General features: G+C 40.3%; 1 protein-coding gene across 1 annotated transcript in view; it reads right to left on the reverse strand.

Annotated features, from left to right (window-relative positions):
• The window catches only part of BMERB1 (bMERB domain containing 1), a 136,493-nt gene extending 125,101 nt beyond the window's left edge, over positions 1-11,392 (reverse strand). The window contains exon 1 of the mRNA XM_043979356.1: positions 11,100-11,392. Within this exon, the coding sequence (XP_043835291.1) occupies positions 11,100-11,205 (106 nt within the window). The 5' untranslated portion in view covers positions 11,206-11,392. The remainder of the gene's footprint in view (positions 1-11,099) is intronic.
• Between the last annotated feature and the right edge of the window lie 3,981 nt (positions 11,393-15,373).

Below are 15,373 nucleotides of genomic sequence, written 5' to 3' on the forward strand. Positions count from 1 at the left end.
ATGTAGAGTTCTTTATTTAGATGTTATGAAATTGCATAGGTGCCAAGGGATATACTATCTATCAGTTATTCTTTACTCTTTCTACTTGACTGGTCCACCTGCTTTCCCAGTCAGTCAATTAACATTTATTAAGCATCTACTATGTGCCAGCCACTGTGCTAAGTTGCTGAGTCATATGTCATTATCCTTTCTGTGGCTTTTCCCACACAATTCTTTGTCAGTAATATGCTGCATTCTATGCACTCCTATCATATGATTCTCCAGTGACCTTGGGTGTCTCTCAACCTTAATTCTTCAAAGACTTAGGTAGTCCATGCAGCTATATAGTGTCACTAGAAAAATACTGATATTAAAAAGATGGTCTTTGTCTTAGTAAAAAACTTGGGATCATGAAAAGCACAGGGCAGTTCCCCTAAGTCATTCGATTCCACTCTCCTCCTATTCAATCCCAGACCCAGTTCATTGTCCATCTGCAGTGCATGTACAAGATTATATTTAGTGGTGGATCTACCTCTACAGGTTTTCCTGAGTAGATAGAATACTTTTGGAGGATTATGTATTTCATTTAGAAACCCTGCTACATCCAAGGGTTTGATGCATTCAGGACAACATCATTTGCAAACAGGAGTATTCAAAAGACTTCATCATCTATAAGGAATCCCTCTTACGTTTGGACATCTTCTGTGGTAGTGGCAAACACTTTTGGTGAGCAAAGCTCTCCCTCTTTAGTGCCTAATTTGACACTAAACATCAGAGGGTCATGAAGTTATCATCATTATATCTTTCAGGGAATCTTGTATGATTCTCACATATTCATGGTCAACATTTTGTCAGAGAAGATCCTTTGGGTCCATGTTTTGCTCTGGACTGATAATGTCCAAAAGTGAGGGCTTCATTTTTCTAAGGTTTACAGTGGAAATCTTTCCAGATTTTTTCCATTTTGGTCTGTTCATTGACCTCCTTTCAATTTCATACTTAAATACCCATGGGATGATCTGGCTTTCTCTCACCAAGTTTCCTGAATCTTGTTTTAGCTTTAAATATTTTATGAAGCAATATTGCTGAAAACCTTCCACTATCTTCCCCCTTAAGATTCTAAAAAATGAATTTATATTATAAACCAGAGGTTGGGGACAGCTAGATGGCGCAGTGGATAGAGCACTGACCCTGGAGTCAGGAGTACCTGAGTTCAAATCCGGCCTCAGACACTTAACACTTACTAGCTGTGTGATCCTGGGCAAGTCACTTAACCCCAATTGCCTCACTAAAAAAAAAAAAAAATTAAAAAAAAATAAACCAGAGGTTGACAAACTATGACCCAAGGGCCAAATCTAGCCTGCAAACTAAGAATGGTTTGTGGGATTTTTTACATTTTTAAATACTGTATTCAAAAGTATTTGTATAACTTGCAGGCTAAGAATGGTTTTTGTGGTTTTTTCATAAGACATTTCAAATTATAAAAACATTCTTAGTTCAGGAGTATAACAAAAACAGGTAGCAGGCAGATTTGGCTGTGGACTATAGTTTGCCAACCCCTGTTCTAATACATTGTTGTTCATCATTTCTTTTTCTTTCTGTTCGGCAAAGAGGTCAAATGTTTGCTGACTTGAGGTCTTTCAGTCATTTCACTGGGACAACTAATTTAATCAGGTAAACTTGCTTAGGAAAAAGGTAATGATCTGTGTCAATGTTGGTTCTCTTATCCATTTCTCATCTTCTGCATCAACTGCTTATTTAAATTGTACAGACTGAAGATTTCTCAAATGTCTCTCACATCATCTCATTTTTTCATTCTTTTTCCTAATTTGGTACTGATTATAATCTTTGCTGTAATAAGTCAGCAGACTGTATATAAACAGCTGATTTAGAAATGACTCTCACAGCAATTACTAGTTGTTTTCTGTTAAATTTAATTTCATTTTTTTATTATGCTACTTGGTGTTCCCCAAGTCTAGTGTTTCCAAACTCTCCTCTCTAATAAATTCTTCATTATGTATAGGCTTGAGGTTTCTAGGTAGCCTACAATCCTTTAGCCTTTCTTGTTTATAATTGTTTTTCTGTTTACCTCTATGCCTACCTTTGCATTAAAGTAATCAGAATACATTTCAATTTAATTTGAAGAGTCTTATCAAGGAGACAAAATTTATATATTTCCTCTTCTGCAACAGATGTTGGCACATAAGCTGCAATTAACTTCATGATAGTCTTTTAGCAAATGCTTATCATTGAGCACTGCAATTCCAGGTGACCAGGTGTCCTGTGATACCTGTGATGTTTTTTGTTACCTTCAGACATACAATAAAACCAATTTGCCAACTCCTTTATTTGTCTTTCCAAAGGTACCTTAGAGCCAGCCTTCCATCAAACTGCAACTTCCTTTTGTCCTCTGGTTTCATTTATACTCAGAATGTCAAGATTCATATGATTTAGTCCCTCTGGTTAAAGTATATCCAACTGGTCACTGGTCAAGGATCTCCTAGTCACAACAGTTAAGTTAATGTTTATAGACAGTCTCGAAAATGTGTTTCTTAACATTCTTTGCCTTTCTTTTCTATTGTTATGCCACTGTCACCCCAGAATTAGAAAGGGGCTGCATAGGACTGGAGGCCATTTTGTATTTTCCTTTGTTTCACAGGTTGCCAAGGCCGAAGAATTCATCACTAAGAGGCGAGAATCCCAGCAGATGAGCCACACTCTACTCAGTCGGGCTGGTCCTTGAAAAGTCGACATACTCTGTCGCTAGGACACTACTTGAAGCCTTTCCAGCATGGTAGAACCTGACAAAGCTTATGCTCTGCTGGCAGTTTAGGAACCTGGGATCACCTCCAAACTACAATAAGGCATTGGAGTAGGACTTTGTATTGTTGTACAGTGAGAAAAGCACAGCTTCTGCCGTCAGAGGACCTGGGTTTAAATCCTACCTCTAATGTTTAAGAGGGTCTTAAGTTTCCTCATTTGTAAAATGAGGGTGTTGGCCTGATTAGCCTTTGAAATCCCTTCCAGCTCTAGATTTATGATCCCATCTCTTATAGTTGTAATTAATATATATCATATTGTAACTATTTCTATAAATTATCTCCATTCCTAGACTGAAAACTCTTTTGGGGCAGGGACTGTCTCTAATTTGTCTTTGTGGTCTCCTTAGTAACTAGCACAGGGTTTTGGACATATTAAGACACTTTAAATATTTGTTGAATAAATGAATTCTCATTTGGGAAATAAGATTGAAATGACCCATATGACAATAAGATAGTTAGTGAACCCCCTTAATAGTGATCTTTCTTTATAACTTTTTTTCTCTTTTCTGTATGAAGTTCAAATTCTTCCCTTTAAGAGAGATGCTTCAGGGGGCAGCTAGGTGGCGCAGTGGATAAAAGCATTGGCCTTGGATTCAGGAGTACCTGAGTTCAAAACCTGGCCTCAGACACTTGACACTTACTAGCTGTGTGACCCCGGGCAAGTCACTTAACCCCCATTGCCCAGCAAAAAAAAAAAAAAAAAAAAGAGAGAGATGCTTCAGGGGCAGCTAGTTGGCACAGTGGATAGAGCACCAATCCTGGAGTCAGGAGTACCTGAGTTCATACACAGCCTCAGACACTTAACACTTACTAGTTGTGGGACCCTGGGCAAGTCACTTAACCCCAATTGCCTCACTAAAAAAAGAGAGAGAGAGAGAGAGAGAGAGAGAGAGAGAGAGAGAGAGAGAGAGAGAGAGAAAGAGATGCTTCAGGGCAGCTAGGTGGCACAGTGGATGGACCTGAGTTCAAATCTGGCCTCAGACATTAGACACTTACTAGCTGTGTGACCCTAGGCAACTCACTTAACCCCAATTGCCTCAAAAAAAAGATGCCAAAAGATTTTAAAAGAGAAAATAAATAGTTTTTTTAAAAAGAGAGAGAGATGCTTCTAACTCTTCTGCTGAGAGGTGGCTGGGTGGTTCAGTGGATAGAGAACTGGGCTAAGAATCAGGAAAACCTGAGTTCAAATCTAGCCCCAGACCCTTACTACCTGGGCAAATCACTTAACCTGTGCCTACCTCAGTTTCTTCATCTATAAAATGGGAATGATAATAGCATCTATTCACCAGGATTGTTATGAGGATCAACTGAGATAATATGTGTAAAGTGCTTAGTGTGCCTGGAACATTGTAGGCACACTTCTTGCCTTGCTTCCACAGTTAGGTTTAGTTTGATGCTTTTTCTCTTCCCACTCCAATCTATGGCAATTTAACTCTTAGACAAGTAAAGACCTCAGGCTTACCAGGGACCAAGCTGGACAGGCAAGAAGATTAATATAAATCAGACAATAATATTCATCCATAAGAATCAAGAGGTGAACCAACTTTGCAAATCCACATCCACGTTTCATGAATGAGGGAATGAAAAAACATTTATTAAGCATTTGCTATTTGCAAAATACTGTGCTAAATCCCGAGGGTGCCAATAAAAATAATATTGGCTAACATTGGGGCAGCTATGTGGCGCAGTGGATAAAGCACCAGCCCTGGATTCAGGAGGGCCTGAGTTCAAATCCAGCCTCAGACACTTGACACTTACTAGCTGTGTGACCTTGGGCAAGTCATTTAACCCTCACTGCTCCGCAAAAAAAAAAAATTAATAATAACGGCTAACATTTACATAATGCTTTAAGGTTTGCAGAGATAATTCCTGCTTGCAAGGAGATCATACTATAATGGGAGACATAACATATATAGGTTCAGTTGCAAATCAGATGAAACGGTCCAGTGGTTCTCAGAGTATAGTTGCAAAGCAGATGGTATTGCATCTTCTTTAGTGCCATTTACATCCCCTCTGATGTTGAACTATTTGACAATACCAAGGACTCTGGTGTTAAAAACCTTCTTTTCTGGGTCTTCAGTAGCTGAGGCTTTTGAAGAGGTGGGGGCTGCAACACCTGCAGAAGAATTTGCTAGGTGAATTTCCACATGGGTAGCTCCATTCTACCAAGGATGGCTGGGCAGGGTCAGTGGTGTTCCGAACTGTGCTATTCCTGGGCTCTTTGGCTTACCTGTCCATTGTTGGCAGTTGGTCAGCAGTATGTGGTTACACGGATGTCAGTCCCTTTTCCATAAGGGCTGCACCCCTCTGTGATGGTTTCAGGGGCTGGATTCAAAACAGGGTTAGTGGTTTAAGGGTATTGCTCTTGGGTGCAGGGTCCTGGGCTGTCTCTAAATGAGTCTTAAGGGAGGTAGTGAAGGTGGTGGCAATAATTTGACCTACTGAGCACATGCCAGTTCCTATCTCTTCCTTATGATTCCTTGCTGCTCCAGCTAGGTTGGCCCACCTGCTTGTTTCCCTTATATGTTTATACTGTAATTAGAATAATTGAGGGTTTTTCCATATTATATTATAGTGGCCTTTATTTTTTACTTGCCTATCCCATGACCCTTCAATATGGGGGAAGTATGTCTAAAAATAATTTACTACCTGGAATAATCAAACTATCTGAAATTCCCTAAAACATAAACACACACATTCTTAGATTTTTGTCCCTTGGTGCCCAAGCTGAATTCTGCAAGAAATATAATCTGAGTGGAGATGCTTGAGATGGGAGAATAGAAGTTAGACATTCTTGCACATTGTTGGCACTTAATATGTTTGTTGAATTGAATTGATCTTCCTCTTCTTTTTGGCTTCCCATGAACCTCCATTGCACTGATACTACTATTATCTACTTCTTTGTGTGACTATTAATAAATAGCCAAAAATCTTTTGGGGCCTTTTGGAGCAGTGTTTTGGAGAGGATAAAATAAAAGAGATTGCCTGTCTGTGCCAAGCTCCACTTTGTCAGACCTGTTATATCAGCAGACAGTATACCTGAGTGAAAAAGACAGACGCTGTTTCCTATGACATGAGAACCAATAGACATGGATTTCATCCAGGGAAGAGAAAAAGTCTGAGCAAATAGCCTGCATGCTTTAGGGCAATAAAAATTCTTCCTTGTTCTAGAACCTATGTTGTATAGTGTATAGAACACTGGACTTGCAGTCCAGAAGACCAGAGTTCAAATCTGGCCTGAGGCACTTATTAAGCTGTATGATCCTGGGCAAGTCACTTATTCTTTCTCAGCCTCTGTTTCCTCACCTATAAAACAGGGATTATAATAGCCCCTACCTTACAGAGTTGTTGTAAAGATTAAATGTGATAGAGCAGTTATGTGGTACAGTGGATAAAGCACCAGCCCTGGATTAAGGAGGACCTGAGTTCAAATCTGGCCTCAGACACTAGACACTTACTAGCTGTGTGACCCTGGGCAAGTCACTTAATCCTCATTGCCCAATAAATAGATAAACAAACAAACAATAAATAAATGAGAGATTTAATGTGATAACCTATATAAAGCATTTTGGAAATATTAAAGTATGTAAACTTTTGAGTCCTGCCTTCAGCTAAAAACCTTCCCTAGTTCTCCTTAATCTTAGAATCTTCTTCTGAGACTACCCCCAAATTATCCCATCTATATCTTGCTTGTACATTATTTGCAGATTATCTCCTCCATTCGACTGTGAGCTCCTTAAAGGTAGAGACTGTCTTTTGCCTCTTGTGCTTAGCATAATGTCTGGAACACAGTAGGTGTTTAATGATTGTTTACTGACTGCCTGACAAAAGAGTTCTATCTTGTGGTTCAGTCATTTCAGTCATGTCTGTCTCTTCATGACACCATTTGGGGTTTTCTCAGCAATGATACTGGAATAGTTTGCCATTTCCTTCTCCAGCTCGTTTTACAGATGAGGAACTGAGGCAAAGAGGGTTAAGGGACTTGGCCAGGGTTACGCAACTAGTAAGTGTCTGAGGCCTGATTTGAACTCATGAAGAAGAGTCTTCCTGTTTCCAAGTCAGTGTTCTACCCACAGTGCCACCTAGCTGCCCCTAAAGAATTCTATAAATACTCACTTTTATGGTCCTTCACAAATTTTCTGGAGATCAGGAATAAGAGTGAGCAGTTGTTTTTCTCTACCAGTTAATGAATGAGAATAAAACCCTAAGATCACTAAATATTCTCATTAAAAATTAAAATGGGGGCAGCTAGGTGGCGCAGTGGATAGGGCACCAGCCCTGGGTTCAGGAGGACCTGAGTTCAAATCTGGCCTCAGACACTTAACACTTACTAGCTACGTGACCCTGGGCAAGTCACTGAACCCCAAGTGCCTCACTTAAAAAAAAAGATTAAAATGTCTCCCTATTTATTAGATTTGCTATTTAAAGTTATGAAGAGTAACACAAAGAAGTAAATAATAATGTGATCATTCTAAGTGTTTCACAATTCAGCAAACATACTACTACATGCAAGGTAGTGTGCTAGATACTAGCGATACAAAAACCAAAAATAAAACATTCATTGCATGTGTATCATGTATCTTCTTAACTCTACAATTGGCGGAGCCAAGATGGCGGAGAGTAGCCAGGAAGTTGCCTGAGCTCTCCCCAGGTTCCCTCAAAAACAATGTTAAATTCTTAACTATACAATTATGTCCCCACAATAATTTGCAAAATGTAGGCCACCATTCCAGTGATGGTATAGAGATCAAAATCAAGTTTCTTACTCTTTTTTTGGTTTTGTTTTGAGAATCAAGTTTCTTATATGTAAGTTCCTGGCTTTATCCACTAGTAAATATTCCACACTGTCTCTCTGGCCTTGTTTCATTCTTTACATCCTGGGATCAGAGAATTTAGAGCTTGAAAGGAGCCCAAAAAACCATCAAATCCAACCCTCTCATTTTACAGATGAAGAACTGAGGCCTGGGGAGATGAAATGATATACCTAAGGTCACACTGTTGGTAAGAACCCAGCATGTACTAGAGTCAACTCAAACAGCCCTAGGGGAATTGATTTTTAAATTTTCCATTGTGAGCATTTACACCTCAGAAATCAGCAAATGCTACAAATCAGGGCTTGATTTGTTGTTTTATTGAATGTCTGCACTTAAGAAAATGATGGTGAAAGTGTTTATAATGCACAGAATCCATTGTTAAATTCCATTAGACGCCACTGGTAAGAACGAAGGTCCTCTGACTCCAAATCTGGGTCTCTTTCCACTCTACCATGAAGCTGAAGAAGTCTTTACTGAATTGAAGATTTAACCAACCCTGTTAATAAATTTGTGAAACATCTGCCTCGCACATCCAAGAGTAACCAAACCAAACCTTCATAGAGAATCTATTTTTAAAAGATCTGGATGTATATTAGGTTCTTTCCCATCTTCACTATTTTGATAAACCTGAAATATTGTTCATTTCGATGCATTTGCTTGACTGGTGTCAGCAACTTACTAGTCATTCCACAAACTTGGGCCTTTAAAAAGGAATCATGTTCTCCTTTGCTTTTGGGGAAATTTTTGCATGAGCCTTCTACATTATTCTTGTCCTTTGCACACAGCATGCTCTTTCCCACCTCCATACTTTCTCTGATGCTTTTCCACATACCTGGAGTGCCCTTCCCCCTCTCCCCCTTCTCTCTAAATTCTACCCACCCTTAAAAGCCAAGTTCAAATTCAAAAGGAGACAGGTCTCAATAACAGAGGAAAGTGATTGGGAAGAAAGGTCAGGATTTTTAAAAAACCAAAGCATTTTCCCCATGAAACTCTTTCCACAGATTCAAAGCAATTTCCTATAAGGAAAGTAAGGTTATTATTCCAGTTATATAGAAGAAGAGACTAGAATATGTAGAAGCTATGGCTTGAAAATCTGGTTTAAAATCTGTTCTATTCAATTAGATAATTCAGTTTTTTGTTATTATCATCATCATCATTTTGATGAAGGCATTTAATAAGAGAATTTTAAACAATCTTCTCTCCCAAAAAAATCAGCCCTCTGGTCTTTCTCTCTTTCATGTTACCTTTTAATTAAGCACATGATTAGTGTTTAACAAAATAAATTTAAATATGTAGAGAATTCTATCAACAGAGAGCTCTTTCTCCTGCTAAAAGGCAAATGAATCACTACCTTGGGTGTACATTTCTATCACATTATGCAAATTTTAAAAAGTACCTCAACATCAAATGTCAGATCCTTACATCAGCTTGGTGTTTTTATTTTTGGAAACCAATAGTAATGATCGTCATATTATATTAACCTATATAAATACATTTCATAGATTTTATACATGATGGTGTAGATATAGAAAGGTAGGAAGGAGTCCCCAAAGAGCTTCTTATTGTTATTTTTCTCTAAAATAGCTCTTATAATAGACTATATAGCCAACAGTGAGAAACCCCAAAAGATAAAACTAACAAGTAGCAAACTTAGATTTCAAACCTTATCCTAAATCAATTTCTTAAGAAGGTTCCAAATCTGAGTAAAAACAAAACAAAACAAAAAACAAACAAACAAAAAACCCTTGGATTTTAAGATAGCTATAAAAACAGACCAGAATCTGTGGGCAGAGTTCTAAAAAGCATGAGGATAGGTTTTGATTACTGCAAGAAAGACATAAAGGAATCTTTGAAAGCTCTGAACACCCTAAAGCTTATGACCTAAAAGATTAAGAAGTTCACAGAGCAAGAAAAGGCTACAATAAGGAAATGGGAGTGATGACCAATAGCTCAGCGTTATTCCAGTGTTACCATGTAAAAAAAAAAAAAAGGCAGGTCATTTCTATAGATGCTATCAAAAGTTGCATCTAAATTAACATCAGTTTAGCAGGTCCAAAACTACGTCTATTGGGCCACAACATGGTAGACTCCAGAAACCGTCAGAGCAGCCTCATGCTTGTGAAATTAATGGACATGTCCTGGGAATCTTTTCAATCTACTTTTAAGAAATATTGATACATTCAGTCCTTATCCCATAACAGATACTGCAACAAAACTATCACAGCAGAAACATTAAGAAGGTAGGAGAATATTGGAAAGATGGAATCAGAAGAAAAAAAAAGAAAGGGGTAAGATAGTATAGAGCCCTGTGCTATACTGTAAAACACCCCAGCAATCCAAACATGAATTAATCTGTAGTCCCTATTCAACTGAATACACCTGAATCAGAACACATCTGTGCCATTCTAAGAAGACTTTCTAAATCTCAATGACTCGAGAAGGGAAGAACGTGAAAACAATTCGCTACTGGGCAGAGATGATGCAAAGAACACACACGTAGGGATTGGAAGTTGCCCAAGAAAACCGGAATAAAAATTAAACCAAATATTTCATGTGTCTATGAAACCCGCATTTCTACCCCAGTAGCTTTATGACTGATTCTGAGAACAGTTATCTAGAGCAAAGGCAGGAATTTACAGGCTGGATGAGAAAGGGAAACAAGACAGCCTTTTACAACATCTGGTGAACAGCTGCATTAAGGCAAGCAAGGTGAAGGGCACTTGGAGTCTCACTAGGTTTTTGCAATGAGGATTAGTGCCCTCAGGAAGCACCCTCCTGCCTTTGGACTCTGGGGGCAGAAGTGTCAACTGTTGCATCCTTCGAAAAAATCCTTCATCTTTGGAAAGATGCTCTTTGCACTGAAGATCTTAGACATTTAGCAAACAGAACCCATCTGTTATACAATGACAGCACATACAAACCAAAGCCTTTTAGTTGAGCCAAGTGCCACCTTCTCCCCACTGAAGAGGTGAAGTAGGCATGTGTGCCTGGAGAGAAAGAAGGAATGCTGAAAATTTCGCATGCACCCTCAACCAAGAAAACTGATCGTGGACAACTGCCTCTTTCAGAAATGTAGCGTCCACTTGTTCTCCTGGCATCAGGGTGGGAAAATCATCCTTCACCCCTGCCTGCCTGCAACTGAGAAGAGAGCCCACTTCAAGGACCGTCTGAAAACGACTGGACCAGGATTTCGAAAGCCCAAACCAGAGCCCAGGAATCGTTGTCCCCCTGTCCATCTCCCACTGGGCTCTCTCTTCGCAAAGTCCCCTGGACAGAGGACACATAGGCTAGGCTGGGAACCAGCAGGAATGACGTGCCGGTCCCCCTTTGTTAGCAGCCTAAGCCCGCTCGGCGCTGCGCATCGCCCCCCTGGGCTGCGGGGGCGCCTTCTTCAGTCGGGCAGGGAACGGTCTCTAGCTTTTACCGCGCTTAAGCAACCAGCAGCGTGGTTGCAGGGCTGCTCCACTCTCCCCGCCCGGGTACTCACTTCTCGCCAGTCCCTCTGCTTTCCACTCCGTCTCCTCCACGGCCCCATAGCGCCTCAGCGGCTTTTCAGCCTCCAGGTGGGCGGACAAGGATTGCTTTAACTCCATTGCCTGTACCACCGGCGGGTCGGGTCGATGGGTCTCCTTTACTCCATCACCCCCAGCGGGCTGCAAGGAGGGAGGTGGCTCCGGCCAGCAGCGTTTTAAGGGGCTGGGCGCCCGTGACGCTGCTGCATCTCTTCCGCCGGCAGAGTCCGGGAGCGCCCGACTGGTACCCAGGAAGGGGAGGGATGCGGAGCACATGCGCAATAGTGACTTCGGGAAAGGTCGGGGGGGGGGGGGGTTGGTTGCAAGAAGAGGGCCGGGAAATAACTCTGAGAACAACAGCAACAAAAACAGAGCAGCCAAGGGAAAGTGAGCAAGACGCTTGTCCCAGGCTGTATGTGTGCTTCTGGTGTCTTGAGGAAAGGTTAACAGTGCCTGGGGTTTGTACGGGTTTCGTTATATGGTTGTATCTGTGAGTGCCATGCATCATCTGGAAGCAGGCTGACCAGCTTTGTGTGGGATTCGTGAGCATGTCTGTGGACGATGTATCCATCTTTGAGTGAATAATGCAAATGTGTCAGTGTTGGTGTATGGACAAGGGTTTGGGGAAGGATTGTTTTTCTGTGACTATGCATATGTATACCTCTGTATTATTTGCATCTTTGTGTGTAACAGTAAGGGAATAATTAATATCTGTAGGCATGTGAACTAAAAGGAGAAGTAAGGATATCATATCCCCAGATACAATAAAACTAATTGGAAAGGCCTCTAGCTCCCTTTTGTCTCAAAATCTATGATCCTAAGTGCTTACAAAAGTGTTACAGTAATAAATTACTTTCCAGAAATGCTGAATAACATTGTCAGTCACAAAAATACAGTGATTTTAATAATATAAAGCACATATGTTTAGCAAAACTAGTATCTGGATTGTATCTGATGTTTTGTATCCAATGATCCTATTCTTTAGGGTATGGTTATTTTAAGATGTACTAATCTAATTTTGGAATCTTCATAAAAGACAAAATTTCAGCCTTGCAGCAAAAGGGGAAACACCTGTCCATTTGCACTGTTTTAGAGTGACAATGAGACAATTTAAATAATTCTGAAAAAGTTCTGGAGTGGCTTTCTACCTTTGGACCCACATCCTGGCTTGGTGCCTTGCTTCTCCTGAGAATGTCAATGACTCAGAAGGGATACAAGATAATTATAAAAGGCCAGGTCGACAGAAATATATATTTCCAGCAACAGATGATTCTTAACCACACAATGGTTTATATTCTTATCTTCCATGAATCTAGCTAAGAGGAAACCTGTTAAACTGAAATTTTACACAAGGATATACACCCATGATATATGTATGAGTGTAATATAATGGCTTATTAGAATATATAATTATACTTCTATACATGATGACAAAAATAAGTCAACCCTTTCTTCCATGAATCTTTATTAGTTTCTTCATATCTTCCTACGGATAGGTTCAGATCTCCTGATCTTTCAAAGGAAAAGAAAAAAGAAAAAAAGCCTTCACTTAATACTTAACACTTAATAACTCCCAACATCCCATCTCTCTCCTACCCATTCAGGGGGCAATGAGGGTTAAGTGACTTGTCCAGGGTCACACAGCTAGTAAGTGTCAAGTGTCTGAGGTCGAATTTGAACTCAGGTCCTCCTGAATCTATGACCCAGTGTTTTATCCATTGCACCACCTAGCTGCCCCTTAAAGTTCTTTAAAAAGCTGCCTACATGAGTGTCTCTCCTTCCTTATCCCTTTGTAATCTAATTTTCATCTCCCAACTCTACAGAAACTACTTTTTCCAGGATAATAATCACCAAATGGCCAAACCCAATGGTCTTTTTTTTTTTCATTCTTCTCCCTGACTGCTATACAATATTTGCACTTTTGCTATATCTCCCTTATAACATCACTCATCTCTTCTGGCTTTTAGAACACCTGACTCACCCAATTTTCCCACTTCGCTAGCCATTTCTTTTTCTGTTTCTGTCACTGGCACCTTGTTTTCATCTTTTAAAGTAGGTGTCCCCTTTGACCCTTTAAGGTAGGTGTTCCCCTAGAGTTCTGTCCTGGGCCCCCTGCTTTTTCCCCTCTGTACTATCTCCCTTGGAAATCTCAATCACTTTCATAACTTTGAGTATCACCTCAATGCAGGTCACTCACAAATTCATATCTCTGGCTCTGACCCAAGCTCCAAACCAACATTTCCAGCTCCACTTAGATGTTCCACTGGCACCTCAAATCCAATATGACTTTCCCCTAAAACCTTTTCCTCCTGCTGACTTCACTATTTCTATCTGTGGCACCACCATTTGTCCCAAAACATGGCCTTCTCTTTGTCTCTTCACCCCCTCTCTTCTTATTTTCAATTATCATCATTTTGATTCTACCTTCTCTACTCACCCGTCCCCACCCTGATCTGAGTGAGCTCTCATTAACACCCACTGTATTATCACAATAGCCTCCTAGAGCACTCCTGCCTCTCCTCTCTCCCACCTCTGATCCAATCTCCACACTGCTTTAATCCTTTTGTATCTTACTTGTTAAGATACAAATAAAATATTCAGATTAAAATAAAATAATCACGCATGACCTGAACAATTAAGTGAACCAAGGGTTTACCATTGCTTGTCTACTTGAGCTTTGGAGTGTCTTGAGACTATGACTAGAAGCCCAGCCCTTACACTTCCTAAAGGAAGGAGAAGAGCAAGAGACATATGTGAGAGGCAGTGATGTAAGGGAAAGTATAATTGAGCTGAAAATGGGAGTTGGGAGTAGCAAGCTGCCACAGCCTCTGTGCCCAAGTGACTTCAACCAAAGGGCAACTGTAGGCTAAAAGAATGATAAAGAATTAGAGGTTCTGTTTCTAATCACTAACATTTCTACAAGCTTGGAATTAGAAATGAACCTAAGATTTAAAAAAAAAAAAGATTGATAGCATATTATTAAACTCCCCAAAAGCAGTGATCAAAGGGAATTCAGACTGTCCTATATTAACCTGGGCACAAATAAAGCCCATAGTAAGATAGGAGAATGCTAAGTAAATAGAAGCTTGAGGAAGGTTTTCTCTGTGGCAAGGGCCTGGGGCAAATCTCAGGGATCCCTTGCAATTCCTTGGGGAAAGAGTGGCTCCATTCAGAGGAGTGGGAGACAGAAAAGAGGAATATCTACTTCTTCTCAAAGCTCAAACTCCTTTGTCTCGACATTTGAAGCCTTTCATAATCTGATACCCTAACTTTCTAGTCTTTTCTCTTGCTACTCCTTTCATTTACTCGAGCCTTCAGCCAAATCATGTTACTCTCCTTTCCTCATACATGCCCCGCAGTTTCCCTTCTTTTGTGCCTAGGATCACACTCTTCCCCAATTACTGATAAACTTCTTTTAAAAATTGACCTCCATGACTGCTAGTCAGCAATTGACATTGTTGATGGTTATTCTTTTCCCCCTTGGGCTTCAGGATCCCCATACTCTCCTACCTCTGTAACTATGCCTCTATCTCCCTCCCCACCCTTTTCTACCTGCTACTTTCCTACCCAAAGCACAACTTGAATATTCTCTCCTACATGATGCTTTCCTTGATTTATTCAATCAATAATGGCCTTCCCCACCCCCAACTGCCATTTGGATCTCACATACCAATCTGTCTATATCTCTCTTAGCATGGATTGTTTTGTACTATATTTCTTGTATTTATTATAAGGAGGCAGCTAGGTGGCTCAGTGGATAGAGTGATGGGCCTGGAGTCAGGAAGACTTGAATTCAAATCCAGCCTCAAACACTTATGGTTATACTGATGACACTCCCCCAGCCTGCCTCCCACCCCAGGCAAGTCACCTCAGCTCTGGGTTACCCTAATCCACTAGAGAAAGAAATTCATGTGGGATGGAATTTGGGGTCAAATTGGGGCCAAATGATGTGGGCAAATTTGGGGTCAAATTGATCATGAATCATCCTAAAAGAATTACAAGACTCAGTGACTCAGTTTCCCAGTTTTGTTGCAGTAATGTGGGTGACCACAGGGGGAGAACCAGAATAGTGGAAAGGTATCTCTCAAGTAAGGAAAAGAAAGACAGTTATATTTATAGTATGGATAAATTGATTATCAGTCTCATTATAATAATCTCTACCTTAGGGAGGTACAGGGGAGGGTCTGTCCTCATTATAATATTCTCCACCTTGGGGAGGTACAGGAGAGGGCTTATCCTAATTTGGAAT

This window comes from Dromiciops gliroides, chromosome 1 (assembly GCF_019393635.1).
Source record: "Dromiciops gliroides isolate mDroGli1 chromosome 1, mDroGli1.pri, whole genome shotgun sequence".
Classification (NCBI taxonomy): Eukaryota; Metazoa; Chordata; class Mammalia; order Microbiotheria; family Microbiotheriidae; genus Dromiciops; species Dromiciops gliroides.